Source organism: Amblyomma americanum, chromosome 1 (assembly GCF_052857255.1).
Source record: "Amblyomma americanum isolate KBUSLIRL-KWMA chromosome 1, ASM5285725v1, whole genome shotgun sequence".
NCBI classification, from domain to species: Eukaryota; Metazoa; Arthropoda; class Arachnida; order Ixodida; family Ixodidae; genus Amblyomma; species Amblyomma americanum.
In genome coordinates this window covers 212,099,568-212,121,808 of record NC_135497.1, presented here as the reverse complement: position 1 = coordinate 212,121,808, position 22,241 = coordinate 212,099,568, and the positions used below count along the sequence as shown (strand labels likewise).

General features: G+C 46.5%; 1 protein-coding gene across 1 annotated transcript in view; it reads right to left on the bottom strand.

The window, feature by feature from the left end:
* LOC144114581 (uncharacterized) overlaps positions 1–22,241 on the bottom strand; it is a 197,148-nt gene that overhangs the window by 160,963 nt on the left and 13,944 nt on the right. The window contains exons 4-8 of the mRNA XM_077648418.1: positions 22,097–22,218; positions 16,410–16,631; positions 9,044–9,127; positions 8,703–8,824; positions 3,016–3,237 (exon numbers count right to left, since the gene is read on the bottom strand). Of these exons, the coding sequence (XP_077504544.1) occupies positions 16,444–16,631; positions 22,097–22,218 (310 nt within the window). The 3' untranslated portion in view covers positions 3,016–3,237; positions 8,703–8,824; positions 9,044–9,127; positions 16,410–16,443. The remainder of the gene's footprint in view (positions 1–3,015; positions 3,238–8,702; positions 8,825–9,043; positions 9,128–16,409; positions 16,632–22,096; positions 22,219–22,241) is intronic.

Here is a 22,241-nt window from a genome sequence, read left to right as displayed (position 1 = left end):
ATAAGTTGAAACTAATTACATTTATGAAAATAGGAGGAAGAAATACATACGGATACCTAATTTCATTACAATATCTCCAATAATAAAAATTTTCGTTTTAAGACCAGTGTCTCCCCTTAAAGCTTAGCAGCTGCAAAGGCTTGTAAATTCCAGAAGCATATTGCGCTTACAAGGAATAATAAAAAAAAAGTCGCATACAACACTCTCAATCTTATCCACACACATTGTTTGGCTACTTTGCCTGGCTGGTATAATTTTCCTCGTGGCCTCATGAAAAACAGCGTAGTTCTGCTGTATCATTTCACGACTTCCTAACTGGGAGAGTTCCTATGAGCCGGGTGAGTGGGCTGTTCCAGTAAAAAATGTCCCTACAGGCCTTGTACCTCTGCCAACACAGCCTTCATTCAATGCTTTCAAAAACATCTTGTTTCACTAATATAGCAAAAGCTGCAAGAAGCCATTAAAAAGTTGCATGGATGGCAAAGCTGCAGAACAAAAAGCAGGCGAATTTTTGGACCCAACCACCAATATCTTGTGCTGCCAGTGAGCTCCAAAAGTGCAACCATTCATACAGAGTTGCCATAAGCATATGGAATAACCGGTTCTTGACAACTCAGAGCAAATATATTCTATTAAGGGGAGAAGCTGGTCTTAGAAAAAAAATATTTATTAATGAAGTCACAATTATGAAGTCTTCAGGGAAGATGTATTTTTGTGTGCTGATTCCAAATATGGAATTAAATTTAATGTACAACAAGGCCTTGTGCACTTGATGCAATATGTCATATAACTTTTTGCGGAGAGCTTTAACAATATTTTGCTGCAGGGAACTTGCTAGAATGCATCCCGTCCGCTGGTCTTGACAACAAGCTATGCATCAAGGGTAAAATTATTATCCTGCCTATCACAGAAGTTGAGTTACAGGGTATTGAACTTCATACTTCACAAATGGGAAGAAATATTTGTCTTCCTGTTTCTGAAGCAACAACTTCAAAATTCTATAACTCAACTTTTATGACAGACAGGATGATAATCTTAGGTTTATTGCATAGATCAATGTCAAGAGAAACCAGTGACATGCATTCTAGCAAGTTCCCTGCAGCAGGATTTATTGAAAGCTCTTCTCAAAAAGTTACATAACATATTGCATAAGTGCTCAAGAAATTGTTGCACATGAAATTAAATTCCATATTTGGAATCACCACACAAAAATACATGTTCCCTAAAGATTTCATAATTTTGACTTCATTAATAAAATTTTTTTCTAAGACCCTCTTCCTCCCTTAAAGGGACAGTGAGGAGAACACTCATTCTTTTTTTCTTTTGGTTAGGAAAATATGATAGTTCGGCATATCATGGCTTTCTTGCCACTCGTCCGGGAGCGAAAGATGCATTTATTTCAAAGAAATTTGGATTTGAAGTTCAAAAAGTTGTTCCCGCCCTCCAATTCAAACTCTGTGCACTGTTATGACGTCACAGGACGGAGCAACGTGAAACGTGATGTAAACGCAGACTCCGTCCAGGGCGCCAGGGAGCCAGGGCTATCCAGAGAGCCAGTTATCCACCCTTCCTTTCCTCAAAAGCATCCTCATCTAGAACACTGTCAACGCCAATGCCAATGAACACACTGAATCGTTGATATGTTCCCAGTTCATACGATTTCCCGGTTAATACGCTCAAAATCGCGGACATTAAAAATGTTCCATAGCAAGACGTTATATTTTTCCTGGTTAATGCGTTCCCAGAAAACATGATTTCACGGCTACCAGGTTGAAACTTTCGACAAATTGTGCCCACATAATACATTTACTGAGCAAGCGTACATGTGCAAACATACAAGTGGGCAGAATGAGGGCATGCGACATGGGGAAGGGGGGCAGCATCTTGGCACGCTGCCAAGGTTTGCAATGCCGAGGGCGCAAAAAGAGGACCCCGCTACAAAAAGCTAGAGGCTGAAAAAAAAAAAAAAAGTAGATTCTGGCGGATGAAACTGGAGGGCGGGTTCATTATGAGAGTGGGTTCATTAGGTGGGTATATACGGCACATGCTAGACTATATCCAATGACCGTCTAAGAAGCTGCATAAGTAATTATATGCTTTTGGCTTCCGACTTTTCGGCACACAGCTTCTCCAATTTTTAATTTGTAGCACCCCAAAGGCACATGTCAGCTACGAGGGACACTCAGTGGAGGCCTCGGGACTAGTTTCTACCAGTTGGAATTCTTCTGATGAGTGCCGACATCACCCAGCCCAGGAACGTTTTTCCTTTCACCTAAACTGAAATTTAGCTGCCCTAGCTGCAATTCGACCCCTCAATCACAGCAGCTATGCAAAGCATCAACACAATGAGACAAAATTATGCCCCTTTGCTGCGAGGTACTTGTCTAGTAATTTCCTGCATATGAAAATTTATCCTACTCAGTCGCTACGAAAGACTTTAGGAGCAGTTTAGTGTAAAGCGCAGTGCCATACATGCAACCCGGCCCACTCGCTAAAAGGCCGAGACGCCGATATCAGCCAGCAACAGTGGTAGGCAAGGTTAGGCAGCACAGGCATAGCATACATTATTACCTTATGAAACCAGTCAGCTTTGGTCGCTTTCGCCATTTTGACGTCAGCATTGCGTTGCAAATCATATTCTGATTGCAGCTGCATGTCAACCTTGCTGCTGTGTGCACATTTTATTTCAGCTCCTATGCTAGAAACAGTTGCAAGGCAAAGCTAATGACAAGAAACAAAAAATTTGTTGCTTGTTCTACGTTACGCTTGCTTGCGTCCTCAATGATATATGCACGGTGTATCTACATTTGTGCATCAGCTCAGTGCACATTCATATATTCAGAGGAGTTGAGTGGCCCTTATTCATGTTTCACTGGAGTTCACTGTGAACAGTAGTTCACAGTAACATCACACCACCTACAGTCACCACTTGCCTTTTACATGACACACTGCACTTGCACCCCCTCTGGTGCATTCACATTCCACGGCTAGCGTGCACACAAAGGAAAGACTCACCCTTGGCAGACTTGCCGTCGCCCGGCTTCCCGAGTTAAATATAGGCAGGCAGCAGCGTGCGTGGCTGCCTAGGAATCTGCGGTCCCTCCGCGGAGCCACCTGGCACCGGGCCGCGGCCACCGACTTGCACTTCAGGCGAGGTGGAGAATTGCTCCGGAAATTGAGCAGTCAGACGAGAAGACAGCCCATACTTCAGCCTGGCACCTCTGTGCTGGCTGGGTTCTGCACAAAAAGAGGGACAGTCTAGCTCGCAAGCGGCATGAGAAAGCTACAGCTAATGCTGCATGCCTTCCTTGTTTATCTGGCCATAAAACACCAAAATCTAGCTCCGCTACACTTAAAAAGGCCCGCACTAAATTCTAACTAACCTCCAGCCCCCTTCAACTCAGATTTACATCCAGGAATGACTGTACTAAGCCACGTGGCCGAAACATAATGAGTGCGAGACATAACCTCTCCATAGCAGTGAGGCGAAGTTTATAAACCACAGGACAAAAGAAATGTTGTTCGGGGTTTACCCATTGTAATAGTGCTTTAATACTAAAAAAAAAAAAAAAGTCTACCTCCAAACAATGACAGCGAAAAACAACTTGTGCATCGACCTGAAGGAGTGGCAGCACTAATGCAGCAAGCCTTACGCATTAGCAGCAGATGCGAGTGAATTTTAGAACCAAGCAGATGAAAATGAACATTTTGGCAATTGTTAGCATAACGACCATATGTCAGGCCTAACGTCACTAAACAAGTAGCGAGCATTAAATCAACATGCGTACTGCCACTGCTAGATGGTAAGCTGTAATGCCATGAAGAAGTTCTTTAGTGCTACACCAAATATATGTGGCACTGACATCCCCAGTTCAGCGCTGTAAAAATTTTAGATGAGAAAGTCAGTTTATTTTTGTTGTCTGCCAAGCACCAAAATTAAGAAACAATGCCTCACCCAACCCAATCCTCCTGCTCTCTCCAAGGGCACAGTGCCTCTTGCTGATCTCAGCATGGTAGAAGCACCCAAACAAGTAAAGTTGGGAGAAGGCCCCGGCAGTGAGCACAGAATCAAATCTCAAATATGGTCTGCTACATTTCAGTCATGTCAAGACAAAGCTAAAGCCCTTGTGTGAAACACTCTTGAGTGACTCATTGTTGCCCTTGATGCTGACCAAAGCATTAGCTTAGAAGAACTAGTCGCTCACATTAGCGAATGCCGCATCCTAATTTATGAAAGCCCAAGTTTAGCGCATGTGGCACAGTGACCACACACTGGCCAAAGTGGGACTGTCTTCACTACACTGGTGCCTGACCAACACTGTTCGGCATCCTCCAGCGCTTAAGGGGGGGATGCGGCCCTTGAAAATCGAAAAATCGTGAAAAAGCCGATTTTTGGAAAAGTGCACATTGCGGTAGTATGTGCCATTAACTACCTTTTCTGCAAATATGAACGACTAATTTGTCGTGAAAGTACTTCAAATTAAATATCTAAGAAGCCGTGTCCGCACACTGGCCAAAGCGGGACCGACTTCACTACACTGGCACATGACCAACACTGTTCGGCATCCTCCAGCGCTTAACGCCTCGCCGCTGAGCTGCGAGAGAGTGCAGAAAATACCCCAACTGTGTGCGTACGCTGTTGCTCAGCCAGTGAACCAAGAGCCGCCATCTTGGTCTTGTTCTGTTTGTGAATTCTTGCTCTCTTTTGCCTGCCTTCGACAACGGCAGCGGCGGCGTGGTGGAAGCGCTACTCGTTTGTGATTGGGGGCCTAAAAGCGCCTTTCGAGTTTCCCGCCTTTGAAATGCGAGACTGCGATTGGGCGAAGGGCGCGCTCCTTGAGAACGCGGGGGATCACGCGCCTGCTATTGGCTGCTGCGCACGCTGACGCGGCGGTCCCCTCCAGCGGAGGCCAGCGCGTCGCCCCACCAGCCTTGGCTCTCTACTTTTCTCATTGTGATCGCCGCTGCCACCGTCTTTACGATCTCTCGCCGTGCCGTCCGAACAGTTTCCTGCAGACTGTTGACTATTGCGCAGTCACTCAAGATGCGTCCAACAAAGCTAAAGACGCTACACGCGTTCAGTGCCCGGAAGCGTGGTATGAACTGTGTTCTTTCGGAAAAGCGTGCCGCCAACAAGGACTGTCGATGCTTCCAGCCGCGTAACTTCTTCTACATCGCTACTAGACAGCAATTGCGTTGCCGCTTCCAGCGACGTACCAGCATCTTCATCGGTGCAAGAATGCGTTGCTTCGACGGGCATGCCTTGCGTACCGAACGCATCAAACTCGGCGACTGCGACCTCCAGCTCCTGTCTCGCATCTACCCCGAGGCATGAGAATGCATCGCACGCCGTTCACTTGGAAACATTTCCTGACGTCCGAGAAGATCGAGATTCTGGCTGCATCTCGGGAGCCACTTACCGGATTTCCATGGGGTCTTTTTTTTTATTCCGTACCTAAATAAATTTCAGAGGGCAGGTCAAGCTCGTTTATTCAGATTATTGCGTATGGAATCTGTCATAAGCAATTAATATTGGCTAATGAGGTCTAATTAATGACACTAAATTCAGTGCTATGCTAAAATTTTTCAGCAAGGAAATTCATCAAAAGGGCCTTGTTTTGACCTCCGGTACCTAACTAGGAATAACCCCAATGAATTTCACAGTGACAGCACTGTTTTCAAATTCTCCAGGCCTGGAGAAATAGACCTATGTGAACCATTTTGATATGCTCCTGTAACTTGAGAACCAGTGTGCACAGCTTCATGAACCTTGGTATTTCTTCAAATGTTTGTGTTTTTAGTCTACCCTGAAAATTTCATTCAGATATCACAAGAAACAAGAAAGCTTGTGTTCTCGCAACCTTTGAGGGCTGTTTTCTCAGTATGTATTTTTTCCCTGGCGGGGCTGCTCATTCTGGCTGCTGCTCGGGAACCGCTTATCGGATTTCCATAAGGCTTTTTTTATTCCGTACCTGAATACATTTTTGAGAACAAGACAAGCCCGCTTTTTCAAGTTATTGCTTCTGGAATTTGTCATAAGCAATTTAAATATGCCTAATGAAGATCTAGTTTATTGACACTAAATTCAGTGCTGGGCTTGACTTTTCCAGCAAGGAAATTTAGAAAAAGGGCTCTGTCTTGCCCTGGGGCACCTATCCAGGAATGACCATAACGAATTTCACAGAGCCAAACCCATTTTCAAATTCTCCAGGCCTGGAATAAGCGACCTATGTGAACCACTTTGATATACAGTCGCCGACCGATTTTTTGGACTCGAAACCTCAAAAATGGTCCAAATAATCGAACAGTCCGAAAAATCCGTGAAGTACAAAAAAATCACTTTATTGAGAAAAATCTGCTTTAAAATGTCACTGATGTTACCTTGCGGAAAATTTCTCTTGTTGGCGACGATTTGCGCCTGTATTTGCGCCATGGTTGTGCTTTCACTGCACACGCTAGACAGCAAGGTCACCGCATTTAGTTGGAATACTTGCCACGCTTGTTTGACGGACACAGCGGGTCCATGCTGTCCACAATCTGAGTGTGCACCACACCGCTTGTTAAACACACGTGAAGATAAGGCACTTTTCTTTCAAAGCGGCGGAACCGCCGGACGCAATCACAAAACGGCGAACAGATGTAACTTTGTGAGGACTGAGCGCCACTCGGTCAACACGGTCAGAGAAACCCAAGTGACGAAACGGCGAACGTATGAGACCCGCCACGGTGGCTCTGTGGTTAGGGCGCTCGGCTACTGCTCCGGAGAACCCGGGTTGGAACCCGACCGCGGTGGGCGCGTTTCGATGGAGGCGAAACGCAAAGGCGCCCGTGTCCTGTGTGATGTCAGTGCACGTTAAAGTTCCCCAGGTAGTCGAAATTATTCCGGAGCCCTCCATTACGGCAGATCTTTTTTTTCCTTTCTTCTCTCAGTCCCTCTTTTTATCCTTTCCTACCGACATGTGAGATAGCTCCTTCACAATTTCCTTCCCAACAACGAATTCTCAACGTATGGGACAAGCGATAACTGCCCGCGACAACGTCGGCGACAAAAGCAAGTTGGCGGCGATGACAATCCGGCTGCCACCTCCAAGTGTCAGACATCGCAGGGACCTCTACTGGGAACAATGAGGTACCGAAAGTGTGTCAAGCAAAGCCAACTGCAGCATAAATCCACCACATCCAAGATAGCGCCTTTTGCGCCGCCGAAAAGATGGCCAACTTTGGCCCGCAGGCGACTGAAATTAGTCCGAAAAATCGAACTTTCGGACTTTTTAGATCCGAAATATCCGTTGTGAATATGTATGCGCTTCTATGGGGAGACTGACGGTGCCTCAACGAGGTCCGAAATATCCTACAAGTCCGAATTATTAGAGTCCGAATTACACGTCGGCTGCTGTACTCCTGTAACTTCGGAACCAGTGCCCACAGCTCCATGAAACTTGGTAGTTCTTCAAATGGTCGTGCTCTTCGCCTACCCTGAATATTTCATTCAGATATCTCAAGAAACAAAAAAGTTGGTGTTTAAGGGTAGTCTCCCCCCTTAACTATGTTAAAACCCAACCAATTTCTTCCTTGGTTTGGAAAGGATCATAACATCAGCGTATGCACGAGACACAGCTGCACCATAGCTGATTTAATGACCAATTGCACAGAAGAGGTCACCCAAACGAGTGGGACAACATTCTACATAAAAAAAAAACTCAGAGGACAGTTACATGTGTGTACCGCGAATGTTTTAGCATTAGCTGTGGGGTGAAAGTAAAAACTTATTGTGATATTCTGGCCTAAACTACCAGGTTCTCCTCCGGTGTTCGAGTGCATGTACTCTGACACGTGCTACCTCATGCCCCATGTCTCTTCCTCACAGTCTCGCCGGCTTTCTTACAACACATACCCTGTCGGCAGCCGGCCACAGCAGTGTCCTGGCACGTTGCCAAGCTTGCCAAGTGAGCCATTGCCGCTGGCGCTCTCGTCAAAATATAAACACACCATGCTGTTACTGGCGCAGCATCCTGGCATATTGCCATGGCGTGCACCCCAGATGGCATCAACGCCGATGGTATTGGAACTGAGGCACGAGCTAAGAAGAGCTATGTTGTCGTTGGCACGTCTCCTTTTCTTCTGTATTATGTGAGTGCATGCACAGCGGAACCTTTATATTTTGCATGTATTGGCAAAATAAAACCAGTTGTGAGTGCAGCGATTGTCTGTGTCGTCAGTGTTTTCCTTCCATTGCGTTTGTATTTTTTTTCACGCTGCAGTTATGTCGAAGGGAAAGCACTGAAAACATTCTATCAGAAGAGGCGATTTTCTGGTGGCGAAGAGACCACAATCAAGCTAAGGTAGGTCGGGCAGGAACCCCGACCGAGTGCAGACAGTTCAAGCAGGAAACTCCTGCCCGGCCAATAAATGGCAAAACAATGGCAAAGCTTTGGAATTTTGCAAGTGCACCAACAAGTTTTGACCCTTTCAGCGACGCTCTCACGCAATGATGGGCATGGAGGTATTAGAAGGAAGCCAGCAGGAAACGGAGAATGTCACTACCTTCTTCATAAAGGGACGTTAGTCAGGGCCACCGAGATCAAGAGTCAACCATTAGCCGAACACATATTTCAACTCAAGCAACAGACCATGCACTTTACATAACATATGATATATATTATAACATTTTTTTTTTCGATTATTAGGAAAGGACCACCCACCTGACCCCGTGGTTGAACACTGTCGTTTCTCAGGCAGTCCATCTCGTGGTTGCTGCGGTCCAGAGAGTGCGCTCTCATGGGGGTGCTCGGAATAGAAGTTTGCTGGCTGCCATCCTGCCTCTCTGTAAATGTGCCAGCGCCGTAACACACAGTGGTCAAACAACCTCTAAAACTAGCCTTTCTTACGGTGGTCACGAGAGACTTTTGAAATCGCCACAGGCATTCCACTGCTCTATTCTAAGGTGTTACAACACTGTATAAAAATGACACCAGGTCGCCTTGTCACCAGCGTTCTAGCAAACAAGAAGTTTCCGCTTCCCCATCCTATGCTAGATACCCACCTCTCAGCTTTGCCTCCAGTTCGGCAACCTTGCTCTGGAGTTCACGATAGCCAGGGGCGCCGGAGTGTCCCCGTGGCCACACCGCTGTTCAAAACGAAAAATGAACACCAAAAATCTGTCAACAAAGCTTGCAGATACAGTACTGACAAATGGGCCATAGCTGTTGCACAAACTTTTCACTACGAAATAAATGTGATCGTGATCTACTAGTGAGTCAGATTATATTCTAATTTTATTAGACTTAAGGGGAGATGCATGTCTTAGAACAGTCAAAAATGGTCAAACAATCGATTTTGAGCAAAACTCATTTTCGGAATGTTTGACCCTTCAAGCACCTATTCTCAAATTATTAACGGTAAATTTGGTCGGGAAATGCGATAAAATATGCTTTCAATATGCCACGGCAGCCACGAAATGTCCCCAAAAAAGGCGAAATTTGTTTGAACTTCCCACGCATGCCGCGGACGCTGCAGACGGCCGATGGCCGCCATCTTGGGCTTGGTTTGAAGCTGTTTTCGTTGCGCACAATTTGCGATGTCGCAAAATGGCGTCGCTCAAGCAAAATGACTGCCCTGGCTGGCTTTCCGAAGACCGTTTCCGGGTCGCTGATTGGCTCGCGCATGGCGCGCTTTTCGCGCCTGCCATTGGCTGGAGTAACCGGCGCGTCATTTTTTTTTCTTTCGCTTTTGCGCTTACCAGCGTCACTGCCGCTTCATGTGCGTCTGCGTTTGCGCATGTTTTTTCTTGATGCGCCATGTTTCTGCTTTGTGCTGGGATTTTTCCCATGCGATCAAGATGACGGGAGACAACCGACTTAAACCGTGCATGCAACGAGCTTTTGGAAGCCGTAAGAAACGGGCATGGTACAGCATCGGCCACAAGTGCGCTGTCGGGACCTTCGCTAGAGCCGGTGCCGGACTCGCTGGATCTGTCTGGAACATCAACCACGCTGCTCGCTGACGACACTGCAGGACCGAGTTCCAGCTCGAATTGATTCCCGGATTACGGTACAGTTCGTGTTGACGCCGCATACTACTCTGCGGCGGAGCAGGCGCAGTTTGTTGAGTGATCGGCGAACACGAAGTCCCCTCTGCCGGAAAACTTAGCGACCCAGCGCAAGTTTGAACTTCTTGGCGCCAGCGCGGAGTGCCAGACCGATGATACTGGCACCGAGTTCGTGATTGTGGACATGAAAGTTCTAAACAACTTTATTGCGCAACCGAAGTGCGGAACCTGCGGCGCAGGAAGTCTGACTTTGAGCAAGGCAACAGACAAGGAGTATGGCTTAGCTGTAAAGCTCCAGCTCATCTGCGGTAGCTGCACTTGGAGAGGAAGCAATTTTCTTCCCAACAAGTAAGTGGAACTGCCAACATAACTCCCTTCGAAGTCAACATGAGGGCCATGAAGGGAATACAGACGATAGGCAAAGGCTTGACTGCACTTGCAGACTTTTGCGCCTGTATGAACCTGTCCCACCGAGGTCTGCACCACAAGGCCTTTCAGGGACACCTGAAAACTTTGTGAAAGCCTGCGAGAGCACAGCGACCGCAAGTGAAGCTGCCAGTGTGGCAGTCATCAAGGACCTCTATAGAGACTTCTTGAGTAGAATTGGGAACACTGACGTTATATTTGATGGTTTGTGGATGACCCGAGGTCGTAGCTCTCACATCAGTGTGGCCTGCACTGTTGAGCTGTACAGTGGCAAAAGACCACATTGTTTACTCGAACTTTTGTCTCAGATGTGCCTTGGGACCATAGCCACAAGATGAAGGCTACAGTGACTGGCTCGCCACCACGAGTACCAGCGAAACATCGATTGTAACTCTGGTCGCATGGAAGTGGAGAATGCGCTGACCATGTTTTAAAGATCTCTGGCCAAGTATGGTCTGCGCTACACGACCGTCCTCTCTGTTGGAGACAGCCGGACTTTTTATGCGTTGTCAGAAGCAAAAGTGTACGGACTCATAAAGACTGACAAGAAGGATTGCATCAACCACGTTCATAAGCGAATGCGGACTGCTCTGCAGAACCTGGTTCATAGAAAGAAGGCTCAAGGTGAATCTCTGGGAGGAAGAGGCAAGCTGACGCAGGAAAAGATCAAGAAGATCACCAACTACTACGTATCTACACCCTCCAGACGCATTGTCCCTCGAGGTCCTCGCCATTGCGCATGCCCTCCAGTCATTTGCCCTCCTTCCCTCTCTCCAAGAGTACACAGTCTATTCAGACTCACAAGCCGCTATACACCACATACAGAAACGCACCCTGACCCCTTCTCTCCAACAGGAGGTCGAGCGAGCGGTCTCCGCACTGCAGCCTTCCATCGTTTTCCTCCGCTGGGTCCCTGGGCATTCAGGGATTGACGGCAATGAGCTGGCCCATCAGCTCGCCCGCGACACACTCTTCCGGGCACCGTTGATCCCTTGGCCCAAGCCCTCGGAGGACGGTGGGAGGCTCACCCTTCGCCGCACCATAAAAGAGGTCTACCTTGAGCTCCGCCTCGACAAACGCCTTTACCCTCCTCCTCATCCATCACTCACGGTGCCGGAGTCTCGCCTTCTTCGGCACATTCAGATGAATGCAGTTATCACCCCGTCCCGCCTCTTCCTCTATCGCTATCGATCGGACCCTTCCTGTCCCAACTGCCCCTGCATCTATGCGGACCTGGCCCATTGCCTCTTCTATTGCCCGGCTGCTCAGCAGTCGGGTTCCTTCCCCCCACCCTTTCTATCCATCACCACCTGGCTCGACTGGCTTGGCGCTGAAGGGGAAGAAGAACAGCGGCTTCTGGTCGCCCAGGCGGTCGACATGCTCGGCCTATAAATTATGGTCGAATAAAAGTCTTTACTACTACTACTACTACTACTACTACTACTACTACTACTACGGCCATGCCCTGAGGAGCAACAGTCAAGACGTTCCAGGCGTGAAGAAGGCAGTGGAAGCTACACTCCTGCACATGACCTCTACAAATGATGTCCCGAACCACTCCAAGGGCCCTGAGGGTGCTGACTCTTGGTGCAAGCTCAACAGAGCCTTGGCCAATGGTGAACTTCCACCTGCACACAAGAGTGCCCTCCCGGCTCGTGTTGGGGCTGCTCTGGAGCCAGTGTTTGCAAAGCTCAGCGATGAGAACCTGTTGGCACGATGCAGCGAAGGAAAGACTCAGAAGGTGAGTAAGAGCCTACACTCTCTCGTTTGGACGCAAGCTTCAAAGAATGGAAATGCTTCTTTGGAAAGTGTGAAGCCGGCTGCTGCTGAGGCTGTTGCCCTCTACAACCAAGGAAGGAGGGCAACTAATGAATCCATCACTGCAAGTCTGGGCTATGCTGCTGGTGGCTGCCTTGTTCGCCGAAGCCTAGGAAAAGGCGCCCTGCATTTGCGCAAGGCAAATGGAGCTCAGCTAAAGAGCGCTAATACGAAAGAGAGACTGACAGGGCGGCACAAAACGGGAGCAACTGAAGATTACAGTCCTGGACTGCTATGAAGACGTTCTACAGCAGCACAGGGCAGCATGCTACCTAACGTCCAGGGGGTTCTTCTCAGAGACAGAGTAGGAGACGTGTCGAGCGTCGCACCCAACGGTCCTTTTCAGGACCACCCATCTGCTTGCCAGGGTGGCTCAGATCTCCTTGGCTCTGGACTGCTAGGTCTCTCAAAAAACAGTTTTCAGGATTCAAAATATTGTCTTTAGAGCTCAACACCCTAGGCCTGCACTCCATTGCCCCTAAAAAAAAAAAAAAATGTACCGATAACTTCATAAGAAATCATTTTTTTTACAACTTCATCACGCTTACACCTTCGACATTTTTTTATTAATGTTTCCTTGGATGGAATAAGACACTATTTGTTTTGCTTTGTAGGGAAACAGATAGGGAACATCTAAATAAAATCCGTTGTTCAAGATTCCTCCCAGAATTTTCTGTAGTCAGCGTCAAAACTTTAATTGCGATATTCTCAGCTTCATTTTTTTGCCAATGTCACTAGAGTTACGGAACTTTTCATTATGTTTTTGTGGTGCAATTTTAATGAGCTTTACACCATTGAATTCAGAAAGAATTGAACTGTGGAGCTATGCTATATTTATGTGGCTAAGTTGAACATATCAAATTTTGTGAACAATAATACCAGCTAATTATATTCCAGAATTGTGATGCATCGACATAACTGAACATTTTTATATGATGATGTATCTTAATAACAACATAAATAGCATAGCTCCACAAGGAACCTCTTTGGCTACGGCTACATTTTAATCGGAACCAAAAAATGTTGAGGGAAAGTGTCTTAATGACCCGTAAGAAATTACCTAATTAGGCTTCAGTTAATTTTCCATAAGTAGAAAACTAATTGAGATAAGTTGAAACTAATTACATTTATGAAAATAGGAGGAAGAAATACATATGGATACCTAATTTCATTACAATATCTCCAATAATAAAAATTTTCGTTTTAAGACCAGTGTCTCCCCTTAAAGCTTAGCAGCTGCAAAGGCTTGTAAATTCCAGAAGCATATTGCGCTTACAAGGAATAATAAAAAAAAAGTCGCATACAACACTCACAATCTTATCCACACACATTGTTTGGCTACTTTGCCTGGCTGGTATAATTTTCCTCGTGGCCTCATGAAAAACAGCGTAGTTCTGCTGTATCATTTCACGACTTCCTAACTGGGAGAGTTCCTATGAGCCGGGTGAGTGGGCTGTTCCAGTAAAAAATGTCCCTACAGGCCTTGTACCTCTGCCAACACAGCCTTCATCCAATGCTTTCAAAAACATCTTGTTTCACTAATATAGCAAAAGCTGCAAGAAGCAATTAAAAAGTTGCATGGATGGCAAAGCTAAAGAACAAAAAGTAGGCGAATTTTTGCACCCAACCACCAATATCTTGTGCTGCCAGTGAGCTCCAAAAGTGCAACCATTCATACAGAGTTGCCATAAGCATATGGAATAACCGGTTCTTGACAACTCAGAGCAAATATATTCTATTAAGGGGAGAAGCTGGTCTTAGAAAAAAAATATTTATTAATGAAGTCACAATTATGAAGTCTTCAGGGAAGATGTATTTTTGTGTGCTGATTCCAAATATGGAATTAAATTTAATGTACAACAAGGCCTTGTGCACTTGATGCAATATGTCATGTAACTTTTTGCGGAGAGCTTTAACAATATTTTGCTGCAGGGAACTTGCTAGAATGCATCCCGTCCGCTGGTCTTGACAACAAGCTATGCATCAAGGGTAAAATTATTATCCTGCCTATCACAGAAGTTAAGTTACAGGGTATTGAACTTCATACTTCACAAATGGGAAGAAATATTTGTCTTCCTGTTTCTGAAGCAACAACTTCAAAATTCTATAACTCAACTTTTATGACAGACAGGATGATAATCTTAGGTTTATTGCATAGATCAATGTCAAGAGAAACCAGTGACATGCATTCTAGCAAGTTCCCTGCAGCAGGATTTATTGAAAGCTCTTCTCAAAAAGTTACATAAAATATTGCATAAGTGCTCAAGAAATTGTTGCACATGAAATTAAATTCCATATTTGGAATCACCACACAAAAATACATGTTCCCTAAAGATTTCATAATTTTGACTTCAATAATAAAATTTTTTTCTAAGACCCCCTTCCCCCCTTAAAGGGACAGTGAGGAGAACACTCATTATTTTTTTTCTTTTGGTTAGCAAAATATGATAGTTCGGCATATCATGGCCTTCTTGCCACTCGTCCGGGAGCGAAAGATGCATTTATTTCAAAGAAATTTGGATTTGAAGTTCAAAAAGTTGTTCCCGCCCTTCAATTCAAACTCTGTGCACTGTTATGACGTCACAGGACGGAGCAACGTGAAACGTGATGTAAACGCAGACTCCGTCCAGGGCGCCAGGGAGCCAGGGCTATCCAGAGAGCCAGTTATTCACCCTTCCTTTCCTCAAAAGCATCCACATCTAGAACACTGTCAACGCCAATGCCAATGAACACACTGAATCGTTGATATGTTCCCAGTTCATACGATTTCCCGGTTAATACGCTCAAAATCGCGGACATTAAAAATGTTCCATAGCAAGACGTTATATTTTTCCTGGTTAATGCGTTCCCAGAAAACATGATTTCACGGCTACCAGGTTGAAACTTTCGACAAATTGTGCCCATATAATACACTTACTGAGCAAGCGTACATGTGCAAACATACAAGTGGGCAGAATGAGGGCATGCGACATGGGGAAGGGGGGCAGCATCTTGGCACGCTGCCAAGGTTTGCAATGCCGAGGGCGCAAAAAGAGGATCCCGCTACAAAAAGCTAGAGGCTGAAAAAAAAAAGTAGATTCTGGCGGATGAAACTGGAGGGCGGGTTCATTATGAGAGTGGGTTCATTAGGTGGGTATATACGGCACATGCTAGACTATATCCAATGACCGTCTAAGAAGCTGCATAAGTAATTATATGCTTTTGGCTTCCGACTTTTCGGAACACAGCTTCTCCAATTTTTAATTTGTAGCACCCCAAAGGCACATGTCAGCTATGAGGGACACTCAGTGGAGGCCTCGGGACTAGTTTCTACCAGTTGGAATTCTTCTAATGAGTGCCGACATCACCCAGCCCAGGAACGTTTTTCCTTTAACCTAAACTGAAATTTAGCTGCCCTAGCTGCAATTCGACCCCTCAATCACAGCAGCTATGCAAAGCATCAACACAATGAGACAAAATTATGCCCCTTTGCTGCGAGGTACTTGTCTAGTAATTTCCTGAATATGAAAATTTATCCTACTCAGTGGCTACGAAAGACTTTAGGAGCAGTTTAGTGTAAAGCGCAGTGCCATACATGCAACCCGGCCCACTCCCTAAAAGGCCGAGACGCCGATATCAGCCAGCAACAGTGGTAGGCAAGGTTAGGCAGCACAGGCATAGCATACATTATTACCTTATGAAACCACTCAGCTTTGGTCGCTTTTGCCATTTTGACGTCAGCATTGCGTTGCAAATCATATTCTGATTGGAGCTGCATGTCAACCTTGCTGCTGTGTGCACATTTTATTTCAGCTCCTATGCTAGAAACAGTTGCAAGGCAAAGCTAATGACAAGAAACAAAAAATTTGTTGCTTGTTCTACGTTACGCTTGCTTGCGTTCTCAATGATATATGCACGGTGTATCTACATTTGTGCATCAGCTCAGTGCACATTCATATATTCAGAGGAGTTGAGTGGCCCTTATTCATGTTTCACTGGAGTTCACTGTGAACAGTAGTTCACAGTAACATCACACCACCTACAGTCACCACTTGCCTTTTACATGACACACTGCACTTGCACCCCCTCTGGTGCATTCACATTCCACGGCTAGCGTGCACACAAAGGAAAGACTCACCCTTGGCAGACTTGCCGTCGCCCGGCTTCCCGAGTTAAATATAGGCAGGCAGCAGCGTGCGTCGCTGCCTAGGAATCTGCGGTCCCTCCGCGGAGCCACCTGGCACCGGGCCGCGGCCACCGACTTGCACTTCAGGCGAGGTGGAGAATTGCTCCGGAAATTGAGCAGTCAGACGAGAAGACAGCCCATACTTCGGCCTGGCACCTCTGTGCTGGCTGGGTTCTGCACAAAAAGTGGGACAGTCTAGCTCGCAAGCGGCATGAGAAAGCTACAGCTAATGCTGCATGCCTTCCTTGTTTATCTGGCCATAAAACACCAAAATTTAGCTCCGCTACACTTAAAAAGGCCCGCACTAAATTCTAACTAACCTCCAGCCCCCTTCAACTCAGATTTACATCCAGGAATGACTGTACTAAGCCACGTGGCCGAAACATAATGAGTGCGAGACATAACCTCTCCATAGCAGTGAGGCGAAGTTTATAAACCACAGGACAAAAGAAATGTTGTTCGGGGTTTACCCATTGTAATAGTGCTTTAATACTAAAAAAAAAAAGTCTACCTCCAAACAATGACAGCGAAAAACAACTTGTGCATCGACCTGAAGGAGTGGCAGCACTAATGCAGCAAGCCTTACGCATTAGCAGCAGATGCGAGTGAATTTTAGAACCAAGCAGATGAAAATGAACATTTTGGCAATTGTTAGCATAACGACCATATGTCAGGCCTAACGTCACTAAACAAGCAGCGAGCATTAAATCAACATGCGTACTGCCAATGCTAGATGGTAAGCTGTAATGCCATGAAGAAGTTCTTTAGTGCTACACCAAATATATGTGGCACTGACATCCCCAGTTCAGCGCTGTAAAAATTTTAGATGAGAAAGTCAGTTTATTTTTGTTGTCTGCCAAGCACCAAAATTAAGAAAAAATGCCTCACCCAACCCAATCCTCCTGCTCTCTCCAAGGGCACAGTGCCTCTTGCTGATCTCAGCATGGTAGAAGCACCCTAACAAGTAAAGTTGGGAGAAGGCCCCGGCAGTGAGCACAGCATCAAATCTCAAATATGGTCTGCTACATTTCAGTCATGTCAAGACAAAGCTAAAGCCCTTGTGTGAACACTCTTGAGTGACTCATTGTTGCCCTTGATGCTGACCAAAGCATTAGCTTAGAAGAACTAGTCGCTCACATTAGCGAATGCCGCATCCTAATTTTTTAAAGCCCAAGTTTAGCGCATGTGGCACAGTGACCACACACTGGCCAAAGTGGGACTGTCTTCACTACACTGGTGCCTGACCAACACTGTTCGGCATCCTCCAGCGCTTAAGGGGGGGATGCGGCCCTTGAAAATCGAAAAATCGTGAAAAAGCCGATTTTTGGAAAAGTGCACATTGCGGTAGTATGTGCCATTAACTACCTTTTCTGCAAATATGAACGACTAATTTGTCGTGAAAGTACTTCAAATTAAATATCTAAGAAGCCGTGTCCGCACAGTGGCCAAAGCGGGACCGACTTCACTACACTGGCACATGACCAACACTGTTCGGCATCCTCCAGCGCTTAACGCCTCGCCGCTGAGCTGCGAGAGAGTGCAGAAAATACCCCAACTGTGTGCGTACGCTGTTGCTCAGCCAGTGAACCAAGAGCCGCCACCTTGGTCTTGTTCTGTTTGTGAATTCTTGCTCTCTTTTGCCTGCCTTCGACAACGGCAGCGGCGGCGTGGTGGAAGCGCTACTCGTTTGTGATTGGGGGCCTAAAAGCGCCTTTCGAGTTTCCCGCCTTTGAAATGCGAGACTGCGATTGGGCGAAGGGCGCGCTCCTTGAGAACGCGGGGGATCACGCGCCTGCTATTGGCTGCTGCGCACGCTGACGCGGCGGTCCCCTCCAGCGGAGGCCAGCGCGTCGCCCCACCAGCCTTGGCTCTCTGCTTTTCTCATTGTGATCGCCGCTGCCACCGTCTTTGCGATATCTCGCCGTGCCGTCCGACCAGTTTCCTGCAGACTGTTGACTATTGCGCAGTCACTCAAGATGCGTCTAACAAAGCTAAAGACGCTACACGCGTTCAGTGCCCGGAAGCGTGGTATGAACTGTGTTCTTTCGGAAAAGCGTGCCGCCAACAAGGACTGTCGATGCTTCCAGCCGCGTAACTTCTTCTACATCGCTACTAGACAGCGATTGCGTTGCCGCTTCCAGCGACGTACCAGCATCTTCACCGGTGCAAGAATGCGTTGCTTCGGGCATGCCTTGCGTACCGAACGCATCAAACTCAGGGACTGCGACCTCCAGCTCCTGTCTCGCATCTACCCCGAGGCATGAGAATGCATCGCACACGCCGTTCACTTGGAAACATTTCCTGACGTCCGAGAAGATCGAGATTCTGGCTGCATCTCGGGAGCCACTTACCGGATTTCCATGGGGTTTTTTTTTTTTATTCCGTACCTAAATAAATTTCAGAGGGCAGGTCAAGCTCGTTTATTCAGATTATTGCGTATGGAATCTGTCATAAGCAATTAATATTGGCTAATGAGGTCTAATTAATGACACTAAATTCAGTGCTATGCTTAAATTTTTCAGCAAGGAAATTCATCAAAAGGGCCTTGTTTTGACCTCCGGTACCTAACTAGGAATAACCCCAATGAATTTCACAGTGACAGCACTGTTTTCAAATTCTCCAGGCCTGGAGAAATAGACCTATGTGAACCATTTTGATATGCTCCTGTAACTTGAGAACCAGTGTGCACAGCTTCATGAACCTTGGTATTTCTTCAAATGTTTGTGTTTTTAGTCTACTCTGAAAATTTCATTCAGATATCACAAGAAACAAGAAAGCTTGTGTTCTCGCAACCTTTGAGGGCTGTTTTCTCAGGATGTATTTTTTGCCTGGCGGGGCTGCTCATTCTGGCTGCTGCTCGGGAACCGCTTATCGGATTTTCATAAGGCTTTTTTTATTCCGTACCTGAATACATTTCTGAGAACAAGACAAGCCCGCTTTTTCAAGTTATTGCTTCTGGAATTTGTCGTAAGCAATTTAAATATGCCTAATGAAGATCTAGTTTATTGACACTAAATTCAGTGCTGGGCTTGACTTTTCCAGCAACGAAATTTAGAAAAAGGGCTCTGTCTTGCCCTGGGGCACCTATCCAGGAATGACCATAACGAATTTCACAGAGCCAAACCCATTTTCAAATTCTCCAGGCCTGGAATAAGCGACCTATGTGAACCACTTTGATATACAGTCGCCGACCGATTTTTCGGACTCGAAGGAACCTCAAAAATGGTCCAAATAATCGAACAGTCCGAAAAATCCGTGAAGTACAAAAAAATCACTTTATTGAAAAAAATCTGCTTTAAAATGTCACTGATGTTACCATGCGGAAAATTTCTCTTGTTGGCGACGATTTGCGCCTGTATTTGCGCCAAGGTTGTGCTTTCACTGTACACGCTAGACAGCAAGGTCACCGCATTTAGTTGGAATACTTGCCACGCTTGTTTGACGGACACAGCGGGTACATGCTGTCCACAATCTGAGTGTGCACCACACCGCTTGTTCAACACACGCGAAGATAAGGCACTTTTCTTTCAAAGCGGCGGAACCGCCGGACGCAATCACAAAACGGCGAACAGATGTAACTTTGTGAGGACTGAGCGCCACTCGGTCAACACGGTCAGAGAAACCCAAGTGACGAAACGGCGAACGTATGAGACCCGCCACGGTGGCTCTGTGGTTAGGGCGCTCGGCTACTGCTCCGGAGAACCCGGGTTGGAACCCGACCGCGATGGGCGCGTTTCGATGGAGGCGAAACGCAAAGGCGCCCATGTCCTGTGTGATGTCAGTGCACGTTAAAGTTCCCCAGGTAGTCGAAATTATTCCGGAGCCCTCCATTACGGCAGATCTTTTTTTTCCTTTCTTCTCTCAGTCCCTCTTTTTATCCTTTCCTACCGAGATGTGAGATAGCTCCTGCACAATTTCCTTCCCAACAACGAATTTTCAACGTATGGGACAAGCGATAACTGCCCGCGACAACGTCGGCGACAAAAGCAAGTTGGCGGCGATGACAATCCGGCTGCCACCTCCAAGTGTCGGAGATCGCAGGGACTTCTACTGGCAACAATGAGGTACCGAAAGTGTGTCAAGCCAAGCCAACTGCAGCATAAATCCACCTCATCTAAGATAGCGCCTTTTGCGCCGCCGAAAAGATGGCCGACTTTGGCCCGCAGGCGACTGAAATTAGTCCGAAAAATCGAACTTTCGGACTTTTTAGATCCGAAATATCCGTTGTGAATATGTATGCGCTTCTATGGGGAGACTGACGGTGCCTCAACGAGGTCCGAAATATCCTACAAGTGCGAATTATTAGAGTCCGAATTATACGTCGGCTGCTGTACTCCTGTAGCTTCGGAACCAGTGCCCACAGCTCCATGAAACTTGGTAGTTCTTCAAATGGTCGTGCTCTTCGCCTACCCTGAATATTTCATTCAGATATCTCAAGAAACAAAAAAGTTGGTGTTTAAGGGTAGTCTCCCCCCTTAACTATGTTAAAACCCAACCAATTTCTTCCTTGGTTAGGAAAGGATCATAACATCAGCGTATGCACGAGACACAGCTGCACCATAGCCGATTTAATGACCAATTGCACAGAAGAGGTTACCCAAACGAGTGGGACAACATTCTACATAAAAAAAAAAACTCAGAGGACAGTTACATGTGTCCACCGCGAATGTTTTAGCATTAGCTGTGGGGTGAAAGTAAAAACTTTTTGTGATATTCTGGCCTAAACTACCAGGTTCTCCTCCGGTGTTCGAGTGCATGTACTCTGACACGTGCTACCTCATGCCCCATGTCTCTTCCTCTCAGTCTCGCCGGCTTTCTTACAACACATACCCTGTCGGCAGCCGGCCACAGCAGTGTCCTGGCACGTTGCCAAGCTTGCCAAGTGAGCCATTGCCGCTGGCGCTCTCGTCAAAATATAAACACACCATGCTGTTACTGGCGCAGCATCCTGGCATATTGCCATGGCGTGCACCCCAGATGGCATCAACGCCGATGGTATTGGAACTGAGGCACGAGCTAAGAAGAGCTATGTTGTCGTTGGCACGTCTCCTTTTCTTCTGTATTATGTGAGTGCATGCACAGCGGAACCTTTATATTTTGCATGTATTGGCAAAATAAAACCAGTCGTGAGTGCAGCGATTGTCCGTGTCGTCAGTGTTTTCCTTCCATTGCGTTTGTCTTTTTTTTCACGCTGCAGTTATGTCGAAGGGAAAGCACTGAAAACATTCTATCAGAAGAGGCGATTTTCTGGTGGCGAAGAGACCACAATCAAGCTAAGGCAGGTCGGGCAGGAACCACCACCGGGTGCAGACAGTTCAAGCAGGAAACTCCTGCCCGGCCAATAAATGGCAAAACAATGGCAAAGCTTTGGAATTTTGCAAGTGCACCAACAAGTTTTGACCCTTTCAGCGACGCTCTCACGCAATGATGGGCATGGAGGTATTAGAAGGAAGCCAGCAGGAAACGGAGAATGTCACTACCTTCTCCATAAAGGGACGTTAGTCAGGGCCACCGAGATCAAGAGTCAACCATTAGCCGAACACATATTTCTACTCAAGCAACAGACCATGCACTTTACATAACATATGATATATATTATACCATTTTTTTTTTTCGATTATTAGGAAAGGACCACCCACCTGACCCCGTGGTTGAACACTGTCGTTTCTCAGGCAGTCCATCTCGTGGTTGCTGCGGTCCAGAGAGTGCGCTCTCATGGGGGTGCTCGGAATAGAAGCTTGCTGGCTGCCATCCTGCCTCTCTGTAAATGTGCCAGCGCCGTAA